The sequence below is a fragment of the Pagrus pagrus genome (genome assembly GCF_965226575.1).
Source record: "Pagrus pagrus genome assembly, chromosome: 12".
NCBI classification, from domain to species: domain Eukaryota; kingdom Metazoa; phylum Chordata; class Actinopteri; order Spariformes; family Sparidae; genus Pagrus; species Pagrus pagrus.
In genome coordinates, this window is record NC_140196.1 from 17626862 (window position 1) to 17651739 (window position 24878).

Genomic DNA, 24878 nt, shown 5'->3' on the forward strand with positions numbered 1-24878 from the left:
AACTCAAGCTGTTGTTTCCTTTATGCTGTGGCCCAACAGGTAAATTAGGTCTCCAACCTATTGTTAGTGAAAGCGTTGCTATTAATGAGATATGAAAGCTGAAAGCATTCATTTTAGATTAATTAGATGTATACACTTGAAATAACATCATGAACAAAGGCAATTCAATTGTATGTAAGCTAGTGGTTGATGCAGTGGTGATGGCCATTACTTATCGTTTTCTGATGTTCAATCAACCAGGTCATTAAGAAAATAACAGTTGGATTAATCAACAATGAAAAGCCCAAACAGATTTTATATTGCACCAATAAAAGTGTAAAAGTGAACACCCTCCTCTAGGGCAAACAAGACACTCATATCTCAGCACTAGCAGGTTGTTCGGCCCAGCTTGTTCACACTACATCACATCTCACACAGACTAAAGCAACCATCGGACATTGCTTACACACATACACAATTTGAAGTCCATCCGGTATTTGTCATTTCCTCGCAGCAGTCAGTTGGCAAATCACCTCTTGCATCATGTTCTAACACAAAACTCCAGAGTTCGTCCAGGAAACCATCAGGGCCGGATGATGCCATCTGACCACAGACGATCTGTTGTCTTGGCAGCCTCATCTCTGACTCACAGACTGCACTGATGGCTCTCGTTCAGTCGGTCTTGCCTTTATCTACGAGTGCAGGTTCACAATGGACTGAGTGAGGAGGTGTTAAGAGAGGCAGTCTTAATCCTAAAATGGTGTGTGACCCTTTAATCCCTGAAGACGTTGGGTTCCAAGTGAACGTGTGCGGTGCTGCCGAGGGATCAGACAGGTTATCTGGAAATGATCCTGACACCGCCAAGATCAACACTGATGTTAACAAAGAACCAGGAGAATACGTTGCTGAAAGAAAATTAAATAATATTTCAAGATGTCTGGACCCCAGATAGAGTCATAGGATTATTTAGGAGAAGCTTGAGATGGTTTAAGAGATCTAATAATGGTCACAGGCAGCATGTTTTCAAGGGAATCAAGCACTTTATTAATGAACTGCACCAGAGTCACAGCGAGGTAGTCGGGAAGTACCAGACACAGGACTTTGAGACACCAGAGACCAGAGTTCATATCATGTCTGAGTCCCCATCTTTAAAGCAAATGAAAGATCATGATTAAATGCTGATTAATAATCTGTTCCATGCCTTGTGCTTCATCGCGTCACCAGAGACATTTTCTATATTAAATAGTCCAGTTTGTAAGATTGCTGATTCTCATTCCTGACACTAGCAAAGCATCAGTTGGGAATGAGACTCAGCCTAGATCATGATCTCTCTGCTGGATTTGATATTTTGGCGAAAAACAACAACCGTAATAGAAAGCATAATCCAGTTGGCATTATGTTTCCTTCGAAACGTATATACTGTTGCAAATTAGTTGTACAAATGTGTAAGTTCTAGGATAACCGGTTGGAAAATGCACATTCAAGCAAAAATACTAAACATCTTTAAATCAATTTTTCCTAAATTTGCTGCTTTTCTTTGTCTTACATGTCAACAAATTGGTTATCTTTGGATTTTGCATTGTTAATCAGGCTACAAGACATTCCAAGACATCACATTAGGCTTTGGGACGATGCATTAGACCAAACTAGAGCCGCATGTCATGGTTTGTTTTTTTGGTTTAGTTATTTCCTGTTTTATTTTGTAGTTCTCTCCTCATGTGTCATGTTTTGTTTTCATTTCATCCGTTTGTCCATTTCCTGCCTTTTTTCCTGTTCACCTGTTTTTTCTTTTACTCGTTGTCAGTTCCTCTGTTCTGTTTCCCCCAGTCAGTCCTGTGTCGTCTGTGTTCCTGCCTGTGTTCCCAGTGCTTCTTTGGTTTATAGTTCTTGTGGTTCTTTAGTTCTGCCTGCTTCTTATGTTTGTTGCCGCCTGCCTTTCTGTTTCTTGCATTTTGACTTTTGGATTTTGGATTGTTTGAGTTTGGACTTCTCAAATGTTTTCATCTGCTGCTTCTCTTTGTCATAAATTACATTAATTGCGTATCTTTAGGTTTTGGATGGTTGGTCGGACAAAACAAGCAAAATGACGACATCACTGTGGGCTCGATCGTGGGAATAATTATTATTTGCAGCCCTACAGTTCACCTATATGCTTTTCACCCAAAGAAAAGGATCGTGTGGGGGCATTTCATTTGTTTTTGTGAGTCAAAAACCAAATCTAGGGTTTTCAATTGTTTGGATTCAAAATCCCCAAGAGCGTAGACGGATTATCTGGGAGCATCTTGAAATGATTTAGAAAATCTGGAAAACTACTGCTGATTGTCTAATCTCTGGGATTAAAATGGCTTTTCTCAGGAAAGAAAACTGCAGCTACTCCAGCATTTAATCCAAGCATGAAAAAAGGAAGAATGATCATTTTTGGTACCAAAGTTCACCTACAGTATCTTTTATACCCAATAGAAGGAAGTCAAACACCAAACGTGTAAGAATAACTTGAGGAAAGGCAGGGACTCTGCTCTTTTGAAAGTCTAGACTTCATTTCAGTCAACGAGGGCAACTTTTAAATGAAAGTGTAGTTTAATGTTCAACTGTATTGATTACAATGCACTTTCCTCTGGTGTCAGGAAGAACAAAGGCAGATTAATAACCGCACTTAATTCTTTTCGACATGAACAGCGGCTCTGTCCTTTTGTTTTAGGGTAATTAAAGTACAAAACTTCAACCTTGACATTAAAGCCCCAGAGAGCTCCTTTGTGAATGCATGTACAGTAATAATAGGGGTTATGGCCCAGAGGTTCTGTGTGAGTGACATGTAATTTTATGCTGCTGACCGTGACTGCAATTACAGAGTAGAACTTAATTTGTAGGCTGCCATATCACCTCCTTCATTGAACTGGGTGTCTTTTCTTTGTATTTTGTCCAAATCGAGGTGAAGCGGGAAGAGCGACAAAAAAAAAGACAGCCCTGGCAGCAGAGTTCAAGCATCCTGAACTGGCAGAGTGGCACATGATTAAACCACCCAGGATTATAGACTACCTGAGCAACACGACCGTTGACGCGTTGTGAGATCAAGTAAAGCTTTAAGTCTTCCCAGATGTTGATCAGATTTCTTGTGTGAGCGAAGGCTCAGCCCGCTGGCCCAGTTACTACCACTATGACTGCTGCAGTGTGGATTAATGCCGGATCTGGAGGGAGGTTATCACCCTTGGTTACCACTGTGAATAAAGCTAACCCTTGCACTAGCCTCTGCAGCAGTGTGTGTGAGTGTGAGTGTGCATGTGTGTTTGCACAACAGATGTAGGTTACATTACCATGATAAAGAAGCAACACGCTTAAATGGTACCCTGTTGGCTCAAAAGGGTTAGACAAAGACTTTCTTTAAGGTCATTCAGTCAGGACAGGGTTCAGAGAGAGTCAAAGTGAAATTTGAATTCTCCTCATTCTTCATAAGAAACTATGGTTATATGGAAATTATGTTGATCGAGCATATTTTTCCATTTTAGAACAGTATAAAACATTTTTTTTGAAAAAAAACATGAAAAAAACATTTCATGAAGGGTTACCTCCACTGTTAACATCATTTAAATTGCTAGATTTAGTTACTTTTGCAGTTTATTTGGAACACTTCCATAAAAGTGAAACCAGCTGCAAACTACAATGACGGCCTTGCAGTTGTACGCCTCCACGGACCCGTTAGGTTGCTGCTCCAGAGCCGTGGCTTTGAATAATGACCAGAACACTTTTTGCAGAATATTATGATCACACAGTGCATTTAACCTCTGACCTTTTGGATATAAAATATCATAACTTCATTATTTTATCCTATTAGACATTCATGTAACATTTTATTGTACTTATTATATGAATGCCTGAGTAATGGCCATGTCACAGTGACCTTTGACCTTTAGTCACCCAATTCTAATCAAATCATCTTTGAATCACGGTGGACAAATTGGAAGAAATTCTCTCAATGTGTTTCTGAGATATCGCATCCACAAGAATGGGGCACCATGAGGTAAGAATGGCCTTGACCTCTGACCTTTTACCACCGTAATGTAATCAGGTCATCCTTGAGTCCATGTGAACATTTGCACCATTTTTTAGGAAATTCCCTTGAAGTGATCGTGAGATATCACGTTCACAAGACAGATGGTGTTGATTTTGCATTTTATTTCAATGTAGCAGCCAGCAACAGTCTTTGTCGCCATTTTGCAATCAGTTTGTTGACACCAAATAGTAGATATTGCTGCTTTTTCCTAATCCTGTTAAATTGCTGTAATCTCTGACTTGCAATTACAACTCGGAAGCTGACTTAAACCGTGTTTCTGGCTAACTTCTTAATTCTAAACAATGGTGCGAACACGGCTTGACTTTCAAGCCTCTGAGTGGGCATTTTTCATGGCAACAGCTGACTCACATCTGAGTGCCGGCGTTGTTCGGAGATAGGGCTGCAACTGGTGATCATGTTAATTGTTGATTAATCTGTTAATTGTTTTCTTGATTTATCAATAAGTTGTTTGGTCCATTAAACTGCAGAAAATGATGGAAAAGTCTAAGACAATGTCCTCAAATGTCTTGTTTTCCACTAACTTTCAGTTCACTTTGGAAGTTTTAATACTGGAGTGCAATAATAAGGTTTTTACATTTCACATAAATCTTGCAATCATGGTTTTGGGTCCCTGTTGTATGGATTTTCATTCTGCATTGATTCATTCATTTAGCATATTTATGAGTAAAACTTAACTTCTGCCAGAAAGCAACTTTTTAAAAGTATAATGACTTCAAGTATCATTATTAAATGAAGCAATTTATTAAACCATCAGTAATTGATCTGTCTGCTGTAGGATTAAAAAATGAATTTCCTTTAGGACTCTGTGCAGCCAGACTGCGAACTTTCCAAACATCTCATGTAAACTTCACACTCAACACAAAGGCACAAAGGGAAATCTCAGCACGGATTTGATCAAACTTTGAATATAAACCAGAGACTCAGCCTCATTCAACATCCTGCCGGTGCCCTGTGCTTTCTCTGAAACTGTGGCAGGGCACTTTTTATCAGCCTGCCTTCTGCTGTAACACAATCACATGGGACCAGTGGGACTCAGAGAAGTGCCATTCATCCCTGAAACTCTTAGGAACTGGGACACTCACTGCATTCCCCAGAGCTGTTCCAACACCTCTCGACACACACAAAAGACAGCGTGTTTGTGTGTGTGTTGCTCATTACTTAATTTTAAATCTCTTTTCTATGTTTTTTTGTTGAACCCTTCAGAAAAAACTTGCTTTGCTGGCCTTGATCTGCCATATGTAGTTAGGAGTAACTGCGACATCACTGTTTTTGGATGAGACGTGATGGAGGGCTCATCCTGAGCTGTTACGATGGAGGACAACAGCCGCAGCCTTTCGCAGCTCAAGCACAGTTCTTCACGGATGAACTCACTCCAATTAAAACACAATCCGACAAAGGGGGAACCCTGCATGTCAGGGCTCTCTCTGCAGGCCTCTCTCACCAATTATAAACATGAAGTAAGTAGCACACTGCGGGTCAAACAGCTCTCAGTGTCATGAACCATATACTAGGACAGCCAGGTGGGGTGAGAAATGCATCCTCTCACGCACCTGAACACATCGTCAGACGTGCACTGTGCGTACTGTATAAGTATGTAGGGTTCACATTAGAGTGACAGCTTTAAAAATGGTCAATCAAACACTTTGTTTGGCTTCTAAATCTGTTACTGCATCCAATACAAACTGTCTTTGTGACTGAGTTCATCTATACAACCATCAGTCATCACGCCATCCATCCATCCATCCATCCTTTAAGCTTAGAATGACAACAAGACCACAAGTGTTGTCTGCACATGAGCTTGTAAATGTTTAATATCACAATACAAGCAACAACTTGCAACAGCTGACTATATGAAAAAACTAGAATAACGTACTGTAAATTACATCGGACTAATGTTGAGCTACTTTTCAATTAAACTGACAGGAAACAAGAACACTGGTGTCACTTAATTCAAAGTTACAGCTCATTTACTTCTGTCCACTCCCAGTTTACATTTCCCTCAATCACTCTGCAATCGATACCATGTAATTAAACTTTCCTTTCTTATTAAAATATATCAGTGTCAAATCTAGTGTGAAATTATCTCCTGTCTCAGATAACAAAACCAGCCCGAACGAGTTTGTAAAGCGACATGTTGTTGACAGCGACTCTCGTTTCTTCCTGTGGGTGTTGGGAGGATTGACAGGAACCAAAAGTGGCTCTAATTGAATGAAAACTCTAAACTTTAGCACAATAACACAAAAATAAAAACACAACACGTGTGGCTGTTTTGAAGGGAGAGAAATGATGCTTGATACCTTCAACACCGACAGGATGAATGAAGAGGATAACAAAAAATAATCACATATTGATATTTCAATTGCAAAATGAGCCACAATTTTAGTGGGAATGGTGATGTTTGCAGTTCAACTTCAGTGAAAAAATGTTGATGTCATTTCTGCACCAAAAAATCCTGTTCCCTTGCTTCTGGAGAATAAGATTTGCATCTCTGTAGCACCACAGTTCTACTTTATAAAAGTATTTTGGGGCATATTTTAAAAATTGCAGCTCATGCAGTTTGGATATTGCACTTGGCCATTTCGATGATAATTAGTTTAAACCTCAATTACAGCCACATCACACACTACTGGTCTTTAATAAAGCTAATGGAGAGCTATTTGCTTCGGCATAGTTAGGTGTTTCCTGTAAAAACAAGCAGCAGCCAATCGCGTGGCATGTAGGTCATGCCCCATCACAGCACCTAAATACCACGTCGCCAATGCTGACTCTCCCCGGACTGGCAGCTTCCAGTGAACATGGCCGAGTTAACCAGCTAACGGCAGCTGACTACATTTAGCAGCAGTTGGCGCTTAGTTCAGCAACAAAGCTACCGGTATCTGTCTACCAGGAGACTCCATAAATCACTGCAGTTCTGTAACTGACCTCCGTTGTCAGTCTCAGAGGCCGCTTACATCCCCGGTCCGGAGGCTGAAAAGCTGCTGGTTGTCAGAACGTTTGTTAGCAGTTACTTTAGCAACAAGTAAATCTATGAGTCCAGAGTTGCTCCAGGCAGAGCGGCTCGAGGGCTGCAGAGGGAAAACCAGCAAATATTTTCTCCATGAAACATGACCCAGTTTCACCCAAATCACTGAATGAAGTTATAATGGTGGGTTTTTGTACAAGTTTTGTTCAAGTTGTGTTTTTGTTCAGCAATACGTGAGGTCCAGTCACGAGCAACACACTCCTCTGGTGACATTCTTCTCTTTTATACATCCATGGCAGCGTCATAAAATGAAGAAAGCGTTTATTGGACTTAAGTTAACAAACGCTCCGGAGTGCAAGGTGAGTCATCACCTTTCCAGGAAGTTACAAACTCCAAAATACCATTAAAAATACCCTAAACACAGCTTTTGTGCCACTGTTGGGCCCGATAGGTGAGATATGCAGCAACACGTGAAAAAAACACTTAAACAGCAATTTTGACTTCAGGGGAACTTTAATGTCTGATGTTTTAATAACCTCACCTTTCTTTGCAATTCTGTGCGTTAGTGTGATATCCTATTCTTTTATGCCTATTAGATGGTTGTCTGCGCAACTGCATTACATTGGTTGCAACAGTCGTGAATCTCAACTGTGTGCTCCCACCAATAACAACGCAACTGGCTGATATCTTTCCCTGTTCGGCTGCTTTTGTCACTTCAAGAACATGTGATGGACATTTTTCATTCACCCATATTATTATTTTTACACATTTCATAAAGCAAATGATCAGTTTAGTGGATTTCTCTGAGTTAGAACATTGTTAGAAACATTTTGAATAATGTTCACAACTCAAGAAAATATTAAGGGTTTCATAATTTCAATTCTAATCGGAAATAGATGGAAATGAAAGTTCAATTTCCATAATTGAATTCAAATGCAATATTGACAATAACCCTCTTTATTGATGAAAAGAGGGTTCACTCTTAGAGGAAAAACTGGCCTGAACTTAACTGATAACATTGCCAAAGATCCTTGATTACTTTACTTCTGAGGAAGGTTTACTCTGGAAAGTTTTGGGACACCAAACTTAATAACAAACTGAATTTCTTTTTAAATCACTGAAGAAAAAGCACCTAGACAAAGTCAAGCTGTCCAATATTTTCAAAGAAGAATCTGGGTCTTGAGGTCTAGTCGTTTTTAGACATTTTAATGCAGATTTCTTAAATATTATATCTTTAAGTCCCTTATCAAAAAAATGTCAATCATTGCATGTTCCCAGTTTAGTAAAAGTAAAGATTATCTGCTTCCCTCCACTTTATATCATTGTAAGGTTTATATCTTTGGGTTTAGACTGTTGTTCAGACAAAGAAAACTATATGAAGATGTCACCATGAACTGTAAGAAACTGTGATGGATATTTTTCACTGTTTTCTGACATTTTGTAAAGACTAAATTAGGAAATAATTATTAACTAACTACTTCAAATGGAGTGTTTTAGGCTAAACCTCAACCTCTCTGAGTTGTTGTGTCAACATTTGTAAACTACTAAAATTAACTGAAATAAACTGAAATGAAAACAGTGAAACAAAGAGGCAGACAGTGACAGTCACTGAGGAACTTTGTGTGAACTTCCTCCTCATCTGTTGAGACATCTTCTCCAGCTCTGCAGACACCTGAACGTCTCATGAAGGATGTTGTGAACAATGCTGGCTGGCCTGCATGTGCCTGATTTAAGTCCCTTATTTAAAAAATGTCAATCATTGCATGTTCCCAGCTTAGTAAAGGTAAAGATTATCTGCTTCCCTCCACTTTATATCATTGTTGGCCTTATATCTTTGGGTTTAGACAAAGAAAACTATATGAAAATGTCACCTTGAACTGCAGGAAACTGTGATGGACATTGTTCAACTGTTTTCTAACATTTTGTAGGGACTAATTAAGATAATTATTTGTGTCGGGGCCAAAATTCCTTCAAATGGGAGTGTTTTGTGTCAATTCTAACCAATTAGGCTACACCTCAACCTGTCAGAGTTTTTGTGTCAACATTTGTAAACTACTAATCTTAAAACAAACTGAAATGAAAAGAGTGAAACAAAGAGGCAGACAGTGACAGTCACTGGTGAACTTTGTGTTAACTTCCTCCTCATCTGTTGAGACATCTTCTCCAGCTCCTCAGACACCTGAACGTCTCATGAAGGATGTTGTGAACACAGCTGGCTGGCCTGCATGTGCCTGATTTTTTTTTACCACAAGCAACACACACATGGACTGTGTGCTACAAAAACACACACACACACACACACACACACACACAGGGCCTGGTTTCCTTCATATGCAGAAGCGAAAATCCAAAATTCAGAGCCTGCCCCCCCCAAAAAAAACCGGCGAGCAGACAGAAAGCAGAGGAGGGTTGATTACCTCCACGGAGCATCAGCAGCAGCACAGCTCTCGTTTCACCTCACATCTGCCACAACGCACACGGACGTAAAGCCAGCCGCACCAGCTGTCTTTGTACATGCTCTCCCCTCTGTTTGACTGTCATGTATGAGAGAGAAACCCCCACTTACCTTCCACATCCAGGCCATTCTTATTTCTACGCAGACAATGGTGGACTGCTTGTTTTCGTCAGCCCCAAAAACGCCGCTCACCGCGTCCGCCGCCGAAGGCTTTAATTCACGTGTGCATCAGAGGAGGAGACACAGATGCGGTGCGGTTATATGCGGGGGTCGGCTCCATAAATATTGGAGAGTACCGTTATTCGTCTCCTCTCTCTGGGTTTTTTTTTTTTTTCCCATGGAGCTGCCGGGACCTGGACCGACGCTGCGCTGCTACTGGTCGCCGCAGACGCAGAGCCCCGCCCCCTCCTGCGTCACGTGACCGCCGCTGATTTCCTGACTTTCAGTGGAGGCCAGGCTGAAGAGAGCTGGAGGCTGGAGGATGTTCAGTAATTCATGAGAGGGTCACAAGAATCAGAACAAGGGACAACAATATGAGGATCTCAGATAGTTACTCAGACATCTCAAATGTTAAAGAATTAACTCATTCAATTACAAATTAAAGGGGCACTATGTAGTCTTTGGAGAATAAATTCAAACTCAGGATTTTGATATTTGCAATATGAATAAGGTAACAATACAAACGCAGAAATATTTATTTTTTTCCATAACTGAATAAACAAGCTGTTCTCAGAGGAAAATAAGGTCCCCAGAACACTGTTTGAAGCTAGAAAGGTGGCAGGGTCCGCCGCATATAAACAAAGTGAAACAGTATGAAGCTGTGTTGTCCTTTAAGGTCAGTTTGTTTATCCAGTCATTAAAACAAAGAGAGTTTGTTTATTTAGTTTGTTTAGGCATTAAAAAAATCAGTCAATGAAGATATTTCTCTCCTGATTAAGATTTATCCCAAACACACTCAATAAAATATACTTTAAAATGATTTTATCACTGGAACAGGCAATATAATGTAAAAACCAATACCCCGTCTAAAACATGTTTTTTTATTTATTTCTCCACAAAGATAAGGCCTCCTCTGGAAATTAACTTTGAGTTCCTGACCCTCAGGTTGAGAAACAATGTAATAGATTAATATATCGTGGGACGAACCTATACAAGGTATTTTATTCGTCATTATACAACACATGGTTGCATAACAAAATCAAAGTTTGTAAACTCCTTCATGCTACTCAAATTACAGAACATATATACAGTTATAAATATACAAATATACGTAAACATGTAGTGCATCTTTTGCGTCAGGTTTCAGCATCTCGGAAATACTGTCCATCCACTTTGACTGTGTTTGAGCAGCAAGCATCGATGTTATAAACGTAGAGTCCACCTCTCCTCATCCAGCTGTAGTCCTGAGCTGTGTTGGCCCAGAACACGGTCCGTCCATGGAGTGAAACAGCTTGAACTGAGATGTTGTGGTGGAGACAGGTCTCTGTAAAGATGTGGGTACAACAGTCACTGATCTCACAACAGAACAAGAGCTACAATATGAGTGGTACTACAAGACAGGACGGGCTGGGGCTAGCTGGTAAGCATGCTAACCTCAGTGAACATCTCTACAGCACAATAAAGAGATGAATTTGACATAACATTATTTTTTTAATGTTTTAAACTAGAATTCTGGCCATATCTTACAGATTGCTCCTTTATTGGCATGCACCTGGTGAAGCAGTATACAAAATGAAGTGTCAGGTGTTTTATTAGTTTTCAGAGCATCTTCATCAAGCTTTTAATTCTGCAAGTGTTGCTGAAGTTTTGACCCTTCAAGCCTGTTTACATTCTTCACCGTGCATCTTGTGGCAGGTCGTTCCAGAACCATCACTCCACTAAAACATCAATCTCATTACACCAAGTTATCAGATTTTATTTTATGACAGGTATAAATATTCACAGCTCATTATTTAAAAGGTTGTGACATAGCTGAAAACTGGCCATAACAGCAGAAGTTATCTGCATTTTAAGTGTTTACTTTCTCCCGTCCCTGACACTTTAAAGACATAGTTCACTCCAAAATCAATCTTATCTTATCTGCAGCGCGATTAATCCATCTAGATTGTTTTGGTGTTAGTTGCTGAGTAGGGCAGTCTGCCTTCTCATATAATGGACGGAGATGGCAAAGCACCAAAAACATACATTTGAGGAACTCAACAGCAATGTCTCTTTCCAGAAATCATGGCCCAGTTACTCAAGATAACCCACAGGCCTTGTTGTGCCGAACTACATCCACCAACCGTATCACGCTTCGCCCTGCGCTGGACACAGCTGGCAGTTGTACTTCAGTGGAAAGAAAACAGTTCTGACATGAAACTGCTCACAACAATGTCTAATATCTTTAAAACAAACAAAACAAAACAATCTAGATTTTAAAAAATGAACGACATGTGAGAGGAAAAATATGTAGTTTTAATTTAGGGGTCTACTGTCCCTTTAAATACTTCAGCCAGTTTAGACAAAAACTTTTAGTCTAATAACTTTATGTCATTTAACAATTAAACTTATAACAGTAATAGCCAATCACTTAAGATTTCATCAGCTAATTAAGTGTGATGAAGCACCTCTACTCCTGCAGTGGCAGCAAACAGCTGATCCTGTCAGCTGGATTCCTCCTTTGTGGTGTTTGAATGTTCTCACATTGTCGGCTCCTGTTTCCTCTGAGTGCTCCGGTTTCCTCACAGTCCAAAGACATGTAGAAAGGGCGGACTGGATACTCTTAAGCTGCCAGTGGTGTGAATGTGTTTATCCCACTGTGTGACAGACAGCAACTTGACCCAGGGCATGCTAAGGAAACCTCCAGTCCTCATATGACCCTAAATAAACCAGATACAGAGAACAGGAGCATGACCACAATCACGTCTGTTTGCCGTAATATTGTAATGACTGTTTTCATGATATAATTCAGAAAGGTTTCCCACCTTTTCAGAAAGGTTTCCAACCCTGAATGCATCTCATGGAGGAAAATAATCTCATCGAGTATAGTGCGGTTTCCATCAAGAACCTGAAAGGTTTCCAGGACATCTATCTTGTTCACTACAACACTTGTGCATTCAGGGGAATTCTGCACTGGAGGAAAACATCTCATATATCTGCAGACCTGAGGTTATCTCAGTCTATACTGTCTCCCCATAAGAGCAGATAACAAATATTCTAGATAGGGATCCTTATAAAACACACGACTGACTAAATGCAATCGCTTGTTTCTATTATTCAGTGGATAAAATATTTTTTAATCCAGATGGTTTGAAGAGTCTTTGGGGACTCTGGAAATACTTTGGTTGAGTGTTTTTAAATGTACTTCTGGGTTCAAGCATGGCCACTTAATTATCTTTTAAAGAAACCGGTGGCTGCATCTGTGACCCAAATAAGCAGCACAAAATGGGATGTTTTAACAAACCATAAGGCTGGCAAATGGGCTGCCACAGTTCGAGCCAGCCTTTCAGCATTTCTAAGTGTGACACTGGATATTTGTAAGGACACCAAAAGGTTTTTTAAGGAGACCCGGGGACATCTCCATGTTAGTGGCGACTAAAACCAGATATATTTCACAAGAAGCTGGGCCATCTACAGCCGTGTTGTCAGCGACAAACTATCACTTTCCATTGTCTTTTTAGTTGCTGATCAATCTGGAAGCCGTGAAATCATAAGAATTTGTCAAACTCCCCATGTTTATGAAGCTCAAGTTCAATCAGGAAGACTTTTCTGCTCCCTCTATTCACCTGACTATGATCGTTTCATGTACTCCCTCTCTATTTAACCAACCAGATTTTCTCAAAAACACTATCAGCCAATCGTGTCTCTGCTGTCAGACATTCTCGTGACCCTCCTCCACTCCATTCTCCCCCAGTTCTTCATATCCAGCGGCCAGGTTCAACTCACCAGAATCAACTCCCCTGTCGTCAGATCTCCACAATCTTCTTCCTCCATCACCACCACCAGTGTCTAGATTCCATTGGAGTGTTTCCTATTCTACACACAGCAACATCATCAACCCCAAATGTTACTTCATCACGATGGAGTCTAACCGCGAAACTTTCTCATTCTTTTTTGTGCACATGGCAATAAATCTTCATGTTCATTCAAAAAATACGAGTCTCTCCTGATTGAAATACGGCTTGCCTTCGGGAACACAGCAGTGCCACAGTTGAGCTTCCCACCCTGACCGTGAAGTCAGAGGAAGATGGTCAATTGCTTGAAACTTGGCTAAATGGACCGAGTAAATCCAGCTGCCTCTCGAGTTAACTTAATGAAGATGGGGCTTCCTGGTGGCTCAGTTATCTGAGGTCCCTTGTGAAGATGCTGAATGGTAAAATCCAGGACCTTTGTTTCATGTTGTCCTCCCGTCTTGCTTCCTGTTGCTCTTTACCATCAACGATATGAAATAAGAGATTTAGGGGGGTGGTTACAGAAAATGGACAGAATTTATGTACTTCTTTTCTTGTGTCACCAACCACCCAAAGCAATTAACAGCACAAGTCACACCACTATCTGCTCATCATGCAGTCACATGCTGATGGACCGGATTCAGTATCTTGCCCAAGGATTGGATTAAGTCTTGGATTGAATCCACCGGTTGGTGGACAACCTGTTTCTGAGCCACAGCTGCCCCTCAGTAGACCCTGATCTGTCGACAGTCAGTCCAATAGTTCAAATTGTATGAATGCTGAGGACTGATGTGAAACGATGAAAAAAAAAAACAGCATTTCTATGAGAGAAAAAGGCTTAAGTAAATGGTTTGAGCCCACTGAAAGATACCAAGGACACAAAAATGAGGTTCGTCCACACAACCAGCCAGACAACGAATTTCAAGTTAAACTTCTTTGATGGGATATATTTTGGAAATGACTTGGTTTGCGATATTGATTTTTCTGTGTATTTCCACAGAAATTGTTAAAATGATAAGAATAAGCGATAGCAACCTGGCAAACATGCCGTCTGTCTTCTCCATCGTTTTATTCAGATGCTGCCGTGGTGTTGTGCCTGCCTGTATGGGAGCCTGTAATTGAGTTCAGCTGCAGTCTGCCTCCTGTCAGATGACATGACACCTTGAGTAAATAGAAATTCTCCAAGATGTCAGTCTTGTTTGCAAATGAAAGAAACCAATCTAAGTTTTTTCTTTTTTTTCTACCAGAGAATATATTTGATATACACCTTCTGTAATTACTGGCACACAACAAACGAGCATGAATCCACGGAGGTACAAACACTTGCTTGAGGAAAGAGAAACACACACACACATATAAACCCTGTAAGCAGGTATCCACAGGCGGCTGGTACACCTCACTTCTTTTGATTAGCTGTCGGCACATTGATTAACTTCTTGCCAGGTGTGAAGCAGGTCCTCTCACCAAATCAATACCTCCATCGGGGTTATCACCAAATCTCCCTCACTCTCTCTCTCTCTCTCTCTCGCTCTGCCTCTCCTCTTTTAAAGCTTTTCAAACAGAGCATGAAAAAGTAATCCTCAAACTCTTAATCACGGATTAAATTCTCAGGAGTGCACACCTGGCTCAAAAAGAGAAAGTCAAGGTCATCTGCAGACCGTGCATCTGAAATTACCTCTGGATGATTAAGAGACTGTGGATGATACCCCGTCACCTTCTCTGGATGTGATAAAGAGCTTTCAGGCTCGGCAAAGTCTGCAAGATTCCGTTGCCAGATGGCTGTGGACAGTAGATGCTGACGGACAGGTTTACACATGTGAATCACGTGAAGTTTACTTCTGACACCCATCTGGAATGCTGCGTCCCAGTATATTGCCAGATACTGTAAAAATTACTACTGGTTAATTTTACGGTAAATCATATGCTAATAATTGCGGTAAATTCACAGTAATATAGTAATATACTTTACAACAATAAAGATGAAAATCACAGTAATTGTGTTTATACATATTGTGTTTCTACAGCAACCCAGACACAATTTAATGGCAAAAGCATATTATTTCTATGTTAAATTACATTATAATACTGTAATTAGCGTATGTTGTTATTATAAATATACCGATTTAGTTTACAGTAATGAAAGCATGTTAGCCTGTCATCTTGTTAGCCTGTTAGCATGTGTGTTGGCGCACTTGCAGGCCTCTTACCATGTTGGCATGAATACCTTGTTGTAAAACTCCACTATTTTATTATACACACACAATCAAAACAGATACTTTACACACAGCGCGTCCTCAGGAAAACAGGCATATAGGTCCACTTTAAAAAGCAGCTTGTTTTGTCCCATATTAACGTTTGTTTTTTGGCCATAGTCGTTATTACAGCAGCTAAGGAGGAAGTCAGGCTTATTAGTATAAAGAGCGAAAAAGTCTGTTTGTGTCCAGTGTCAAAACGCAAGTCAACGCAAGTAACTTAACTCTGTGGAAATTCTGTGCTGTGTTGTGAGTCCTTCACAAAGAAATCCACAGTCCATCAGCATCAAACAACTTAAACAAATCGCCCACAGGCTTGTATAGACAACCGAGAGGCTAAAACGACGTATAAAAAACATCAATTGATTGTCCACATGATATAAAAACTTTCTTTGTTCAAGAAACACTGAAAGAAATAACTTTATGTGTAACATTTGCTGAATTTACAAGAATTTGTCATTGCCAGCGTTTCAGAAAGTTTAAGATTCTCACAAATCGTTTGGATATGAGGATTGTGTTGCTTTTGACAGGTAACATGTTGCTTGACAATGTAATGTTGCTTTGTCTATATTTCACCCAGCTTTTAAAAGAACATAACGCAATAGAGTCATTTTCCTTTTATCCTTTTTAACTATCTTCCTCTGAACATCTGATGAAAAACCACCTGCAGGGACCAGAAACATGACATCTGAACACAGAACAAAAGAAAATGTTCATAGTAATGTGTTGGATTCTTTCTGTGATGAAAGAGTGTGAAAGTAAAAAATGATAAATGTTCAAACCATAAATCTGGTAACAAGTAAAATATGTTTATTTAAAACTATATTGAACAATTAGTGGGGGAAGTGTGAACATAAAACATAACCAAGGAGACAAGTGGACTATACAGTCATTAATTCATTATTATTAATATCTAGGATTTTTTTCTCATCAGTGAAGAATATGTAAAACTGTGCACAGTGCAGATGTTTGAGCTAAAGACTGTTTCTCTCTGAGCTTTTGTCTAAAAATACTGGACACCACGCTGTGAAGCAGCCGGGCTCTGGTTTCAGTTCCAGAGTATCTGAGCTCATTTTGCTTGATGAGAATGGTCATCGTCGGTCTGGTTCCCAGGCTTTAGTCCAGTGAGCCCAGTAAGAGGATGCCTGAGTGATGATGCCCTCGCTGCTCCCTGAAACCCTCCTCCTCTGCTGACAGACGCACACAAAGAAGCCGGTGGAGGTTTCCAGCTGACGGAGACGAGTCGCTCTTCACAGTCTGGTTGAAGACAAAGAGATGGACAGAGAGGGAAGTTTAGTGGAAATCAAATTAAACATTTCAATTTTCTTAAACATAAATAATCTCATTTGTAGAAAACCAGTCAGAGAAGCAAATGATAACTGATGAAATTAAGTTTTTTTTGTACATCACTGCAAGTTTCACTGTCTTAGATGTTGAACAGCTCCCCCTTATGAAACGTAAATATAGTTTCCAATATGTAGGTCTAATTTATCAACATTTTACGTGTTTTTTCATTATTTGTGTCGATTAAACAGTGTTAAAACAATATTTCCACCATGTAAATACATGACACTGAACTGAAGGGTTGATGCAGGCTGTTTGTAATTATATTATTTAATATATCAAACTGAGTAAACCAATAACCTTAAAATAACTAATTATTTTAAGTTGTTACAGTTGGTACAGGTTTGAGCTCGACAACTTATACAAGATTTATAGTGTACAAGCTTGTTGGCCTTCGGCTGTAGTCTTTGCGATGTGTTCAGGTGCAGCTTTTTGGCCAAGACACAGGAGACATGAGGCAACGCGACAGTCGGCCTTCGACGAAGCTACTTCTTTTGTCTGTGTGGTGTGTCTGCACTGTAAAATTTAGTTGACTTTACTTTAAAAAAATGAGGAAACCAATTACCTAAAAATTGCCAAGTAAAGTCGACTTGTAAATTTAAGTTGTACAAGCTAAAAAGTTTTGACAACTTAAAGTTATTAGTCTTCTTTACATGATTATCTTGAGGAAATCAGTGTCCTCATTTTTTTTTAAGTAAAGTCACTTTGTCAGATCTTACAGTGTGGGCCTTTAATACCATTGCTTTGTTGTGCCTAAACCTAACCAGAACATAAGCACAGTATAATATATAAAATTGAATCTAAAGAAATGTAAAGTGTGTTTTGCATAAATATAAATAACCAAGAAGTATTCTAAACTCATCGAGAAAACAATGAAATTACCTGCAGGGATCAAAATGAGAACAGCTAATCCAGAAATGATTTGACTTTGACAGTTCTCCTTTTCACTCTTCCTTGACTAACCTCTTCATTAGCTTTTAATGAACTATGTAAAATGTAGTAGTAATCTAATAGTCGCTTTCTAGAACAGGTATAGCCTCACTGCAACATGAATCAAGTGTAACTCGAGCACCACTTTCACACAAGTGGAGCTTTTCAGCCTGCAGCTCTTTATGGACGACGCTCCAGCACATCAGATTGCCTCCACCTACAGAAACAGCGGACAGGCTCCTGTCCCGTGTGCCTCTCTGCTTCCAACACGGATTACCAGGATGAATCATTTTGACTCAGTATGACAGATTTGTCACTCCTGCCACTGAACAGAAGCATACATTGAAATCTAATTACCATGCGTCCTTCTGCACGGTGTGTCATTCTGTTAATGTGTGTAACAGCTCATAATAAAACACAAGATTCATTTATATTCATATTGTGAGTTGAACTGTGACTAAAGTAAATAACCTGAGGGGATTAAAGTCCTAACCCTCCTTTTAGCTGCACTTAAGAAGCATTTATGGTCATTTAAATGTGTCTTTTTGACTGTTTAGAAAAAAAACCTGTACAGTAGGTCAGTGCAACATTTGTGCTTTGCTGCCTCCCAGTGATTTTAACAGGATGTTGATGGCAGAGAGAGAAAAGGTGTCAAATGTATAATAAATAAACATCTACACTTCTTAGTCAAACTTCCGTCCTGATTTTAAAACTTAAGTTTATTTGGAATTAAGCTTTTTTAAAGGTGCAATATGTAAGAACTGTAGTTCAAAACATTCAATAATTAACGATCATTATCAACAGAATGTAAGGAAATAACAATTTTGATGTAATCTCAAAGACAACTATGTGTTGTGTTGAAGAGATATCTACTGCATGCTAACAAGCTAGCCCGGCCTGAAAACCTCTTTCTCCCAGGGGTCCAAAGCAGCGGAGCAAACACCAACACTCCCCTGGTAGTCTGGCTCTCTGCATAGCTAACTGAGCTAAAAAGCTAACAGTAGCATGGATATTTAAATTTTAAAAAAGATATACAGTTAGCAGCAGTTAGCAGTTACTCTGGTGATATGCTTCCCGTATTTGTTGGGAGTATGAATTCAAGGTGGCCAATTTTTAAGTATTGAACCTTTAAGTCGGAGACAAAAGACACAGTTCTTTGTTTACAATGTTCAGTCTGAAAAGTGTTACTTTTTTTTATTTCAGTTTTTTTCAGTTCTACATCTCACTGGTCTCCAAAGACAGGTATGGTAGGGACCAACAGAGTGTGAAGAGTTGATCCTCAGAGGTATCTATGTGTGCACACACTCTGTGGTAATTCCACACCCAGGAAGTCAAGATTTGTTTTAGCTTAATACGCCAACATGGGGGCTCCACCTCTGACGCTGTATCCAGACTTTCCTTGTTAGATCCATGCTTTAATGTCATTGCAACTAACCAGCAGCTAGCGGTAGCATCATATTTAGCCTACAAACATTGGCCACCATCCCAAAGCGTCTTTTTTTTGCAAATAGGACCTTTAAAGTTACATTTCTTTAAGGTCACCGTGTGAAGAATTTAGTGGCATCTAGTTCCAACCAACTGAATACCCCTCGTTTCACCCTCCTGTATTGTGCCTGCTAACTGCTCAGAAGTCTCTCTCTCATGGCAGTTTTATGTTAGTCTGTTCTTGGCTTTTGTAGAAACTTGACTTATATCTACGGAGGGAGGACCTGCTCCCTCTGTAGATGTAAAAGGCTCATTCTAACATAACGAAAACACAATGATTCTTAGTTTCATGTGATTCTACTAATGAAAACATAATTACGGACATTATATTGCATTTCTGCTCATAAACATCCCTAAATCCTACACACTGGACCTTTAGAATGAGATCTTCATCCTTGACATGATCCGGTAGATTTTATAAACTTTTTCTCCTACAGACAGATCATTCAGATGTCAGAGGTCAATTTATATTTCATGGCAGTATAGGAGGTTTATTTTTTATCTTCAGCTTGGCTTTTGTTGAGTTGGTTTCGTTGTGAGATTCTGGACATCAGCTGACATTTCCCCGTCATACGGAAGCACTGTATATCTATATTTACACCTGATGTGTGACAGGTGTGTCAGAGGAGAGCAGAACTTTGACCAACAACATCTGCTCTGTCAGCAGAAACTGCAGTAACCTGATGGCAGAAAAAACTCCTCAGTGACACGAGGTAAATTATGAATTCAGTGAAAAGAAACTTTCTCCAAACAAAAGTCCACAGCAGAAATATAAAATCATACTCTGTTAGAGCTGTTGAGGGCAGAAAATAACACGTCACACTGCATCCCGGATAATAGGCACAAACTGGGTGAAGAGTTTAACATGAAACTTGTGTGGAGACTGTTTAAAAGCATTCCCGTCAAACTCATGAGTCATCTCTACATTCACATACAACACTGCAGCGGTTTAATTAAACATTTATAAGTGATTGTCTGCCGTGTCGGTGGTTCAGCAGCATTTGGCTGCAGCCCCTGTGGCCCAGACTAATCCTCAGTATTTTGTGCTGAGAGATAACAAGAGGGTGACAGCACCGAGAAAAGGAGAGGGAGGAAAAATGGGTTGCGGCTTTCCCTGCAAACAAACAAGACAGAGAGGTGAAAGCTGTGATCCATCCATCTGTCTTTCTGCCTCTTTCTCTCCCTCTGCTTTTCTCGCTCTCTGCTTCTATCTCTCATTCACACTTTTCTTTTTTTCCCTCTCTTCCACCTTCTGTTTTTCTCTTCATCTCTCTCTTCTTCACTAATGAGAGCCGGTGGGGTTTCTCAGTAGCCTAACAACCAGCATGTTTGTCTCTGCCCAGACACCAGGGGCCCACTGCTTACTGCTCCCCCATCGACTAAGTAAATAGACAAATAAATACAAAACTCACAGGGCTTCCAGTATATTTTTGCAGGTCCACGCTGCACTGAGAATACGTGATGAAAAATGCATGGCGCAGGAGCAGGGGCAGGGCCAGAGAGCTGGCCTGGGGTGGCACGGGCCCACTCCCAAGAATCTGATGCCCCTTGTTCCTTGTTAGTGCCATGGACTCATTACTGAATGAGCCTGCTGGGTACAGGCCCAGGGGCTCCCGGATCAGAGCCTCTTTATAAAATGATACATAGTTTGTGGAAAAGTCATTGAAATGACGAAAAATTGATGCAAAACAACTAAAAAGGAGCGCCAAAATGGCCGCAGATTGATGCAAAACGACTTTAGGATGCAAAACCACAAAGCATCACAAAACTACTACAAAGATACAAAAAACAAATAGATGCAAAACAACCACAAAGAGATGCAAAACAACTACATAGATACACTAGACAACTACTGATACATAACAACTTGAAAGAGATGTAAAATGACTACAAAGACACACAAAAAGACCACAAAGATGCAACATTAACACAAAGATACATACAACAACTACAAAGAGCTGCAAAAAGAACACAGATAGACCCAAAACGACTACAAAGATGCAAAACCACCACAACTCTTTGTGATTGAACTGACCACTAAGAGATGTAAAAGAACTGAAACGGAGATACAAAACTGTAAAGAGATACAAAAAAATGACTGCAAAAGAGCGAAACAACCAGAAAGTGAAGAAAAAATGGCTACAAATAGAGGAAAAACCACAGCGTAGAGACACAAGATGACTGCCAAGAGACACAAAACAACCACAAAGTGAAGCACAAGAACTGAAGAAGAGACGCAAAACGACTATATAGATAACAGATCCAAAAAGATGCAACACTACCACAGTGACCACACAGTGTACAGACCCAGGGGGCCCTGAACCAATGCAATGCATCGAAAAATACCAGAGAGAGATACAAAAACACAAATTCTTACTACATTATCCAAAACCGTCCCTGAGCAGGAACCCAGGAGTGCACCAGAATATTAAAGCGAACCTCGTCTCTCTCTATCATGACGCAGTAATTAGTGCATTGAGATGATAATGTTTCACAATGTGTTATCGCTTGATCATTATTTGAAATTTTACAAAAGCCATTGTTGAAAATTGTTCTAGGTAAAGTGTCTTTTGCTTATCAGGCTGTACATTGCAGCGGGAGTCTTTATCTTTATTACAGGGAGGAAAACAGGTAGGAGGGAATTACCTGCTTCTAATTACTCAGGCGGAGTAAATCAATCTTTAAGCTGCTCCATTATTACAATCTGCCACTGCTATGAAACATAATATCTCATACACAATGAGTTGTGGCATTTCTGGGGTGCCAGCGTTATTACTACAGCCTCCCTGGAATTAATCAGTATGGTGTGATGTGCATGAGGAGAGTATGGAAATAACTCAGAGTTACACTTTCTACTGAGCTTTGTCATCAGTTTCCAACTCACTGTGTTTTATAAATGGGCCATTGATTACGAAGACTTTAACCTGCAATCAAGATTTGGTTTGCAATCATTCCACTAACAACCCATAATTTAAGTTTCTTACCAGAATCCTGAGTGAGACGTTAAAATATATATAGTTTGTTTGAATGGTAAGGCTGCCACCTACTGGCACTTAAACAAACCAGCCACAGGCGCAAGTTTAAATTGATTTTGTGGAAAGAATCCCTCAATGGGAAGATAGTTTTTACATTATGCTGTTGTATCTGCATTCACAAGTATAATCCATAGGCTACATGCAGATATGAAAAGCTCATTTGCAAAAACAGATGAAAGCAATACTTAAAATGGATAAAACACCAGTGTGATTGTCCTTTTTGCACAAAAACGGTGCACAAAAAAGGATCTAGGAAAATTAATAAAAACATAGCTACGTGTCTTTGAAAATTAACCTTTCATGTGTGATTAATTCTGTATTTTTATGTTTAAGTTCAACAGGAAATCAGTGCCAAAAGTCAATGAGCCTCAATATCCTGATTGTATTTCTAACTCAGGCTGTTTATCATCTGGATCCTGTCCTGTTATACATATATATATATATTATTTACTGTAAACAGCTAGAATCACCAAACATGCTCCAAGGATATCATTATCTTAAATGTCCATTGTAAACATCATCAAAATCTCCTTATAACGCCAGAACTTGCCTGAAAATCATCATGTTTTTAGGTATATTGCCTCACAGTTGCACGTCTGTCATCACTTTATTGACATGTATGATTCCAGTGAGTAAAACTCCTCAGTTTAAATCCTGCCTGCACTTATATGAAACATATTCACTGCCACCACACACAAAACTAACAAGCCAATGAATAAATACTGGAAATGCGAAAAATCCTTCAAGCAAATACATGCAGCAAACAGCTTCATCCACTCTGATAACCAGCTGGGCAACTGCCTTTTTTAAATCCATTTTGTTCTGCAGAAAAAAAAGCTAAAGGATGAGTCCACCCAAAAATGAAAATCCAGTCAGTATCTACTCAGCCTCATGCCGATGGAAAGTCAGGTGAAGTTTCTTAGTCCACAAAACATTTCTGGATCTTAACAGCAAAACAGTGTTGCAGCATCCTATACAGCTAAAGTAGATGGGGACTTGTTTTAAAGTATTAAAAAGCAGGAAAAAAACACAAAAAACAACATAAAACAATGGATTATTGTACTTTTTTACATTTAAAATCATCTACTTCAGTTGTTTAGGAGAATGTTGCAACACTGTTTAGCTGTGAAGCTCCAGAAATGTTGTGTGGATTAAGAAACTTCATCCTGAATTAAAAAACTGTTTTTATGCACCGCACACTAAAGCAAACTCCTTGTATGTGAAAATGTAGATGGCGATGAACAGGGTTCTGATTCTGATAGAGTTTGACGAAAACGAACTTAGTTTAGTTTCCCATTTTTCTAAACGGTTCACTAACACACTGAGACATGGAGACCCTCATATGCTCCTTAAACTCCTTTGGTGCAAAAACAAGCTGAGTCACAGTTGGAGGGAAACATTTATTGCCAACAAAGATAACAAATAAGTTAAATGAATATACACACATACAGGCATGAAACAGTGAGCAGCTGTTTGGATCAGAGCCGCCACCGCGACACAAAGATGAGCTCTTGTAGTTTAACGAGTTGTTCAGGACGTAGTTGAGCTTTTGAGTTGTTGTTCAGATTGTAATGATCTTTGAGCAGCACAATTCTTTGAGAACTTTGATTTTAAACCCTATGATCACAACACAGGCTTTTGTTTGACTAATGACTATGTATAACGATGTCAAATGAATACATTTATGAGTAATCAGTCATTTAGATCGAGTACAGCCTCAGAACTAACAGATGTCAATGTGTGATTTATTTACCTTCTGTAACAATGTCAACACAGTTATCTAACAACAGATATAATGTGTATCAGTAAGACAACAAGAGTGCAGAAACAAAGATCCTGAAAGAAAGAAAAATCTATGTTTTAACTGATTAGTAGATGTAAAAATGACGCTTGAAAACCATCATAAGACTGGAAATATTTCATGATTCTACACACAGTGTGTCTGCCCGCAGCTGGACTGAGTAACTAGGATTTAAATAAACAGTGTAGCTGAGCCTGTGGATAAGAAGTTAAACATGCTTGGCAAGAGAAGACGACTCCTCTGGGTGTCTCCAGTCACCAAAAAAACATCACCTCCTTATTAATGCTATAAATAAAATCTAGGGATCGACCGTTTTTTCAGGGCCCATGTCAATTATTAATAATCAAGGAGGCTGTTAACTGATATACTTTGCAGTAAAAATGAAAATCTTAGTGTCAAAATTTAGAACAACCAGTGACTGAATGTAACTAAGCACAAATTACTCAAGTACTTTAAAGTTGGAGGTACTTTACTTGAGTATTTCCATTTTCTGCTACTTTATACTTCCTCTCCATTACATGTATTTGATAACTTTAGTTACTTTGCAGATTCAGATTAGTCGTTGGTTAAAAGGCTATTCCCAGTGATGTGTAAGCAATTAGACAGTTTAGTGGGCGGGACATTGAATGAGACCACA

At 39.5% G+C, this 24878-nt stretch overlaps 2 protein-coding genes across 2 annotated transcripts in view; both read right to left on the reverse strand.

Annotated features, from left to right (window-relative positions):
- Positions 1 to 9807, reverse strand: part of st6galnac3 (ST6 (alpha-N-acetyl-neuraminyl-2,3-beta-galactosyl-1,3)-N-acetylgalactosaminide alpha-2,6-sialyltransferase 3) — an 80688-nt gene extending 70881 nt beyond the window's left edge. The window contains exon 1 of the mRNA XM_084370079.1: positions 9577 to 9807. Within this exon, the coding sequence (XP_084226205.1) occupies positions 9577 to 9594 (18 nt within the window). The 5' untranslated portion in view covers positions 9595 to 9807. The remainder of the gene's footprint in view (positions 1 to 9576) is intronic.
- A 6955-nt stretch (positions 9808 to 16762) lies between these two features.
- Positions 16763 to 24878, reverse strand: part of rabggtb (Rab geranylgeranyltransferase subunit beta) — a gene marked incomplete at both ends in the record, with an annotated part of 10576 nt that continues 2460 nt past the window's right edge. Inside the window, one exon of the mRNA XM_084368242.1 lies at positions 16763 to 16903. Within this exon, the coding sequence (XP_084224368.1) occupies positions 16763 to 16903 (141 nt within the window). The remainder of the gene's footprint in view (positions 16904 to 24878) is intronic.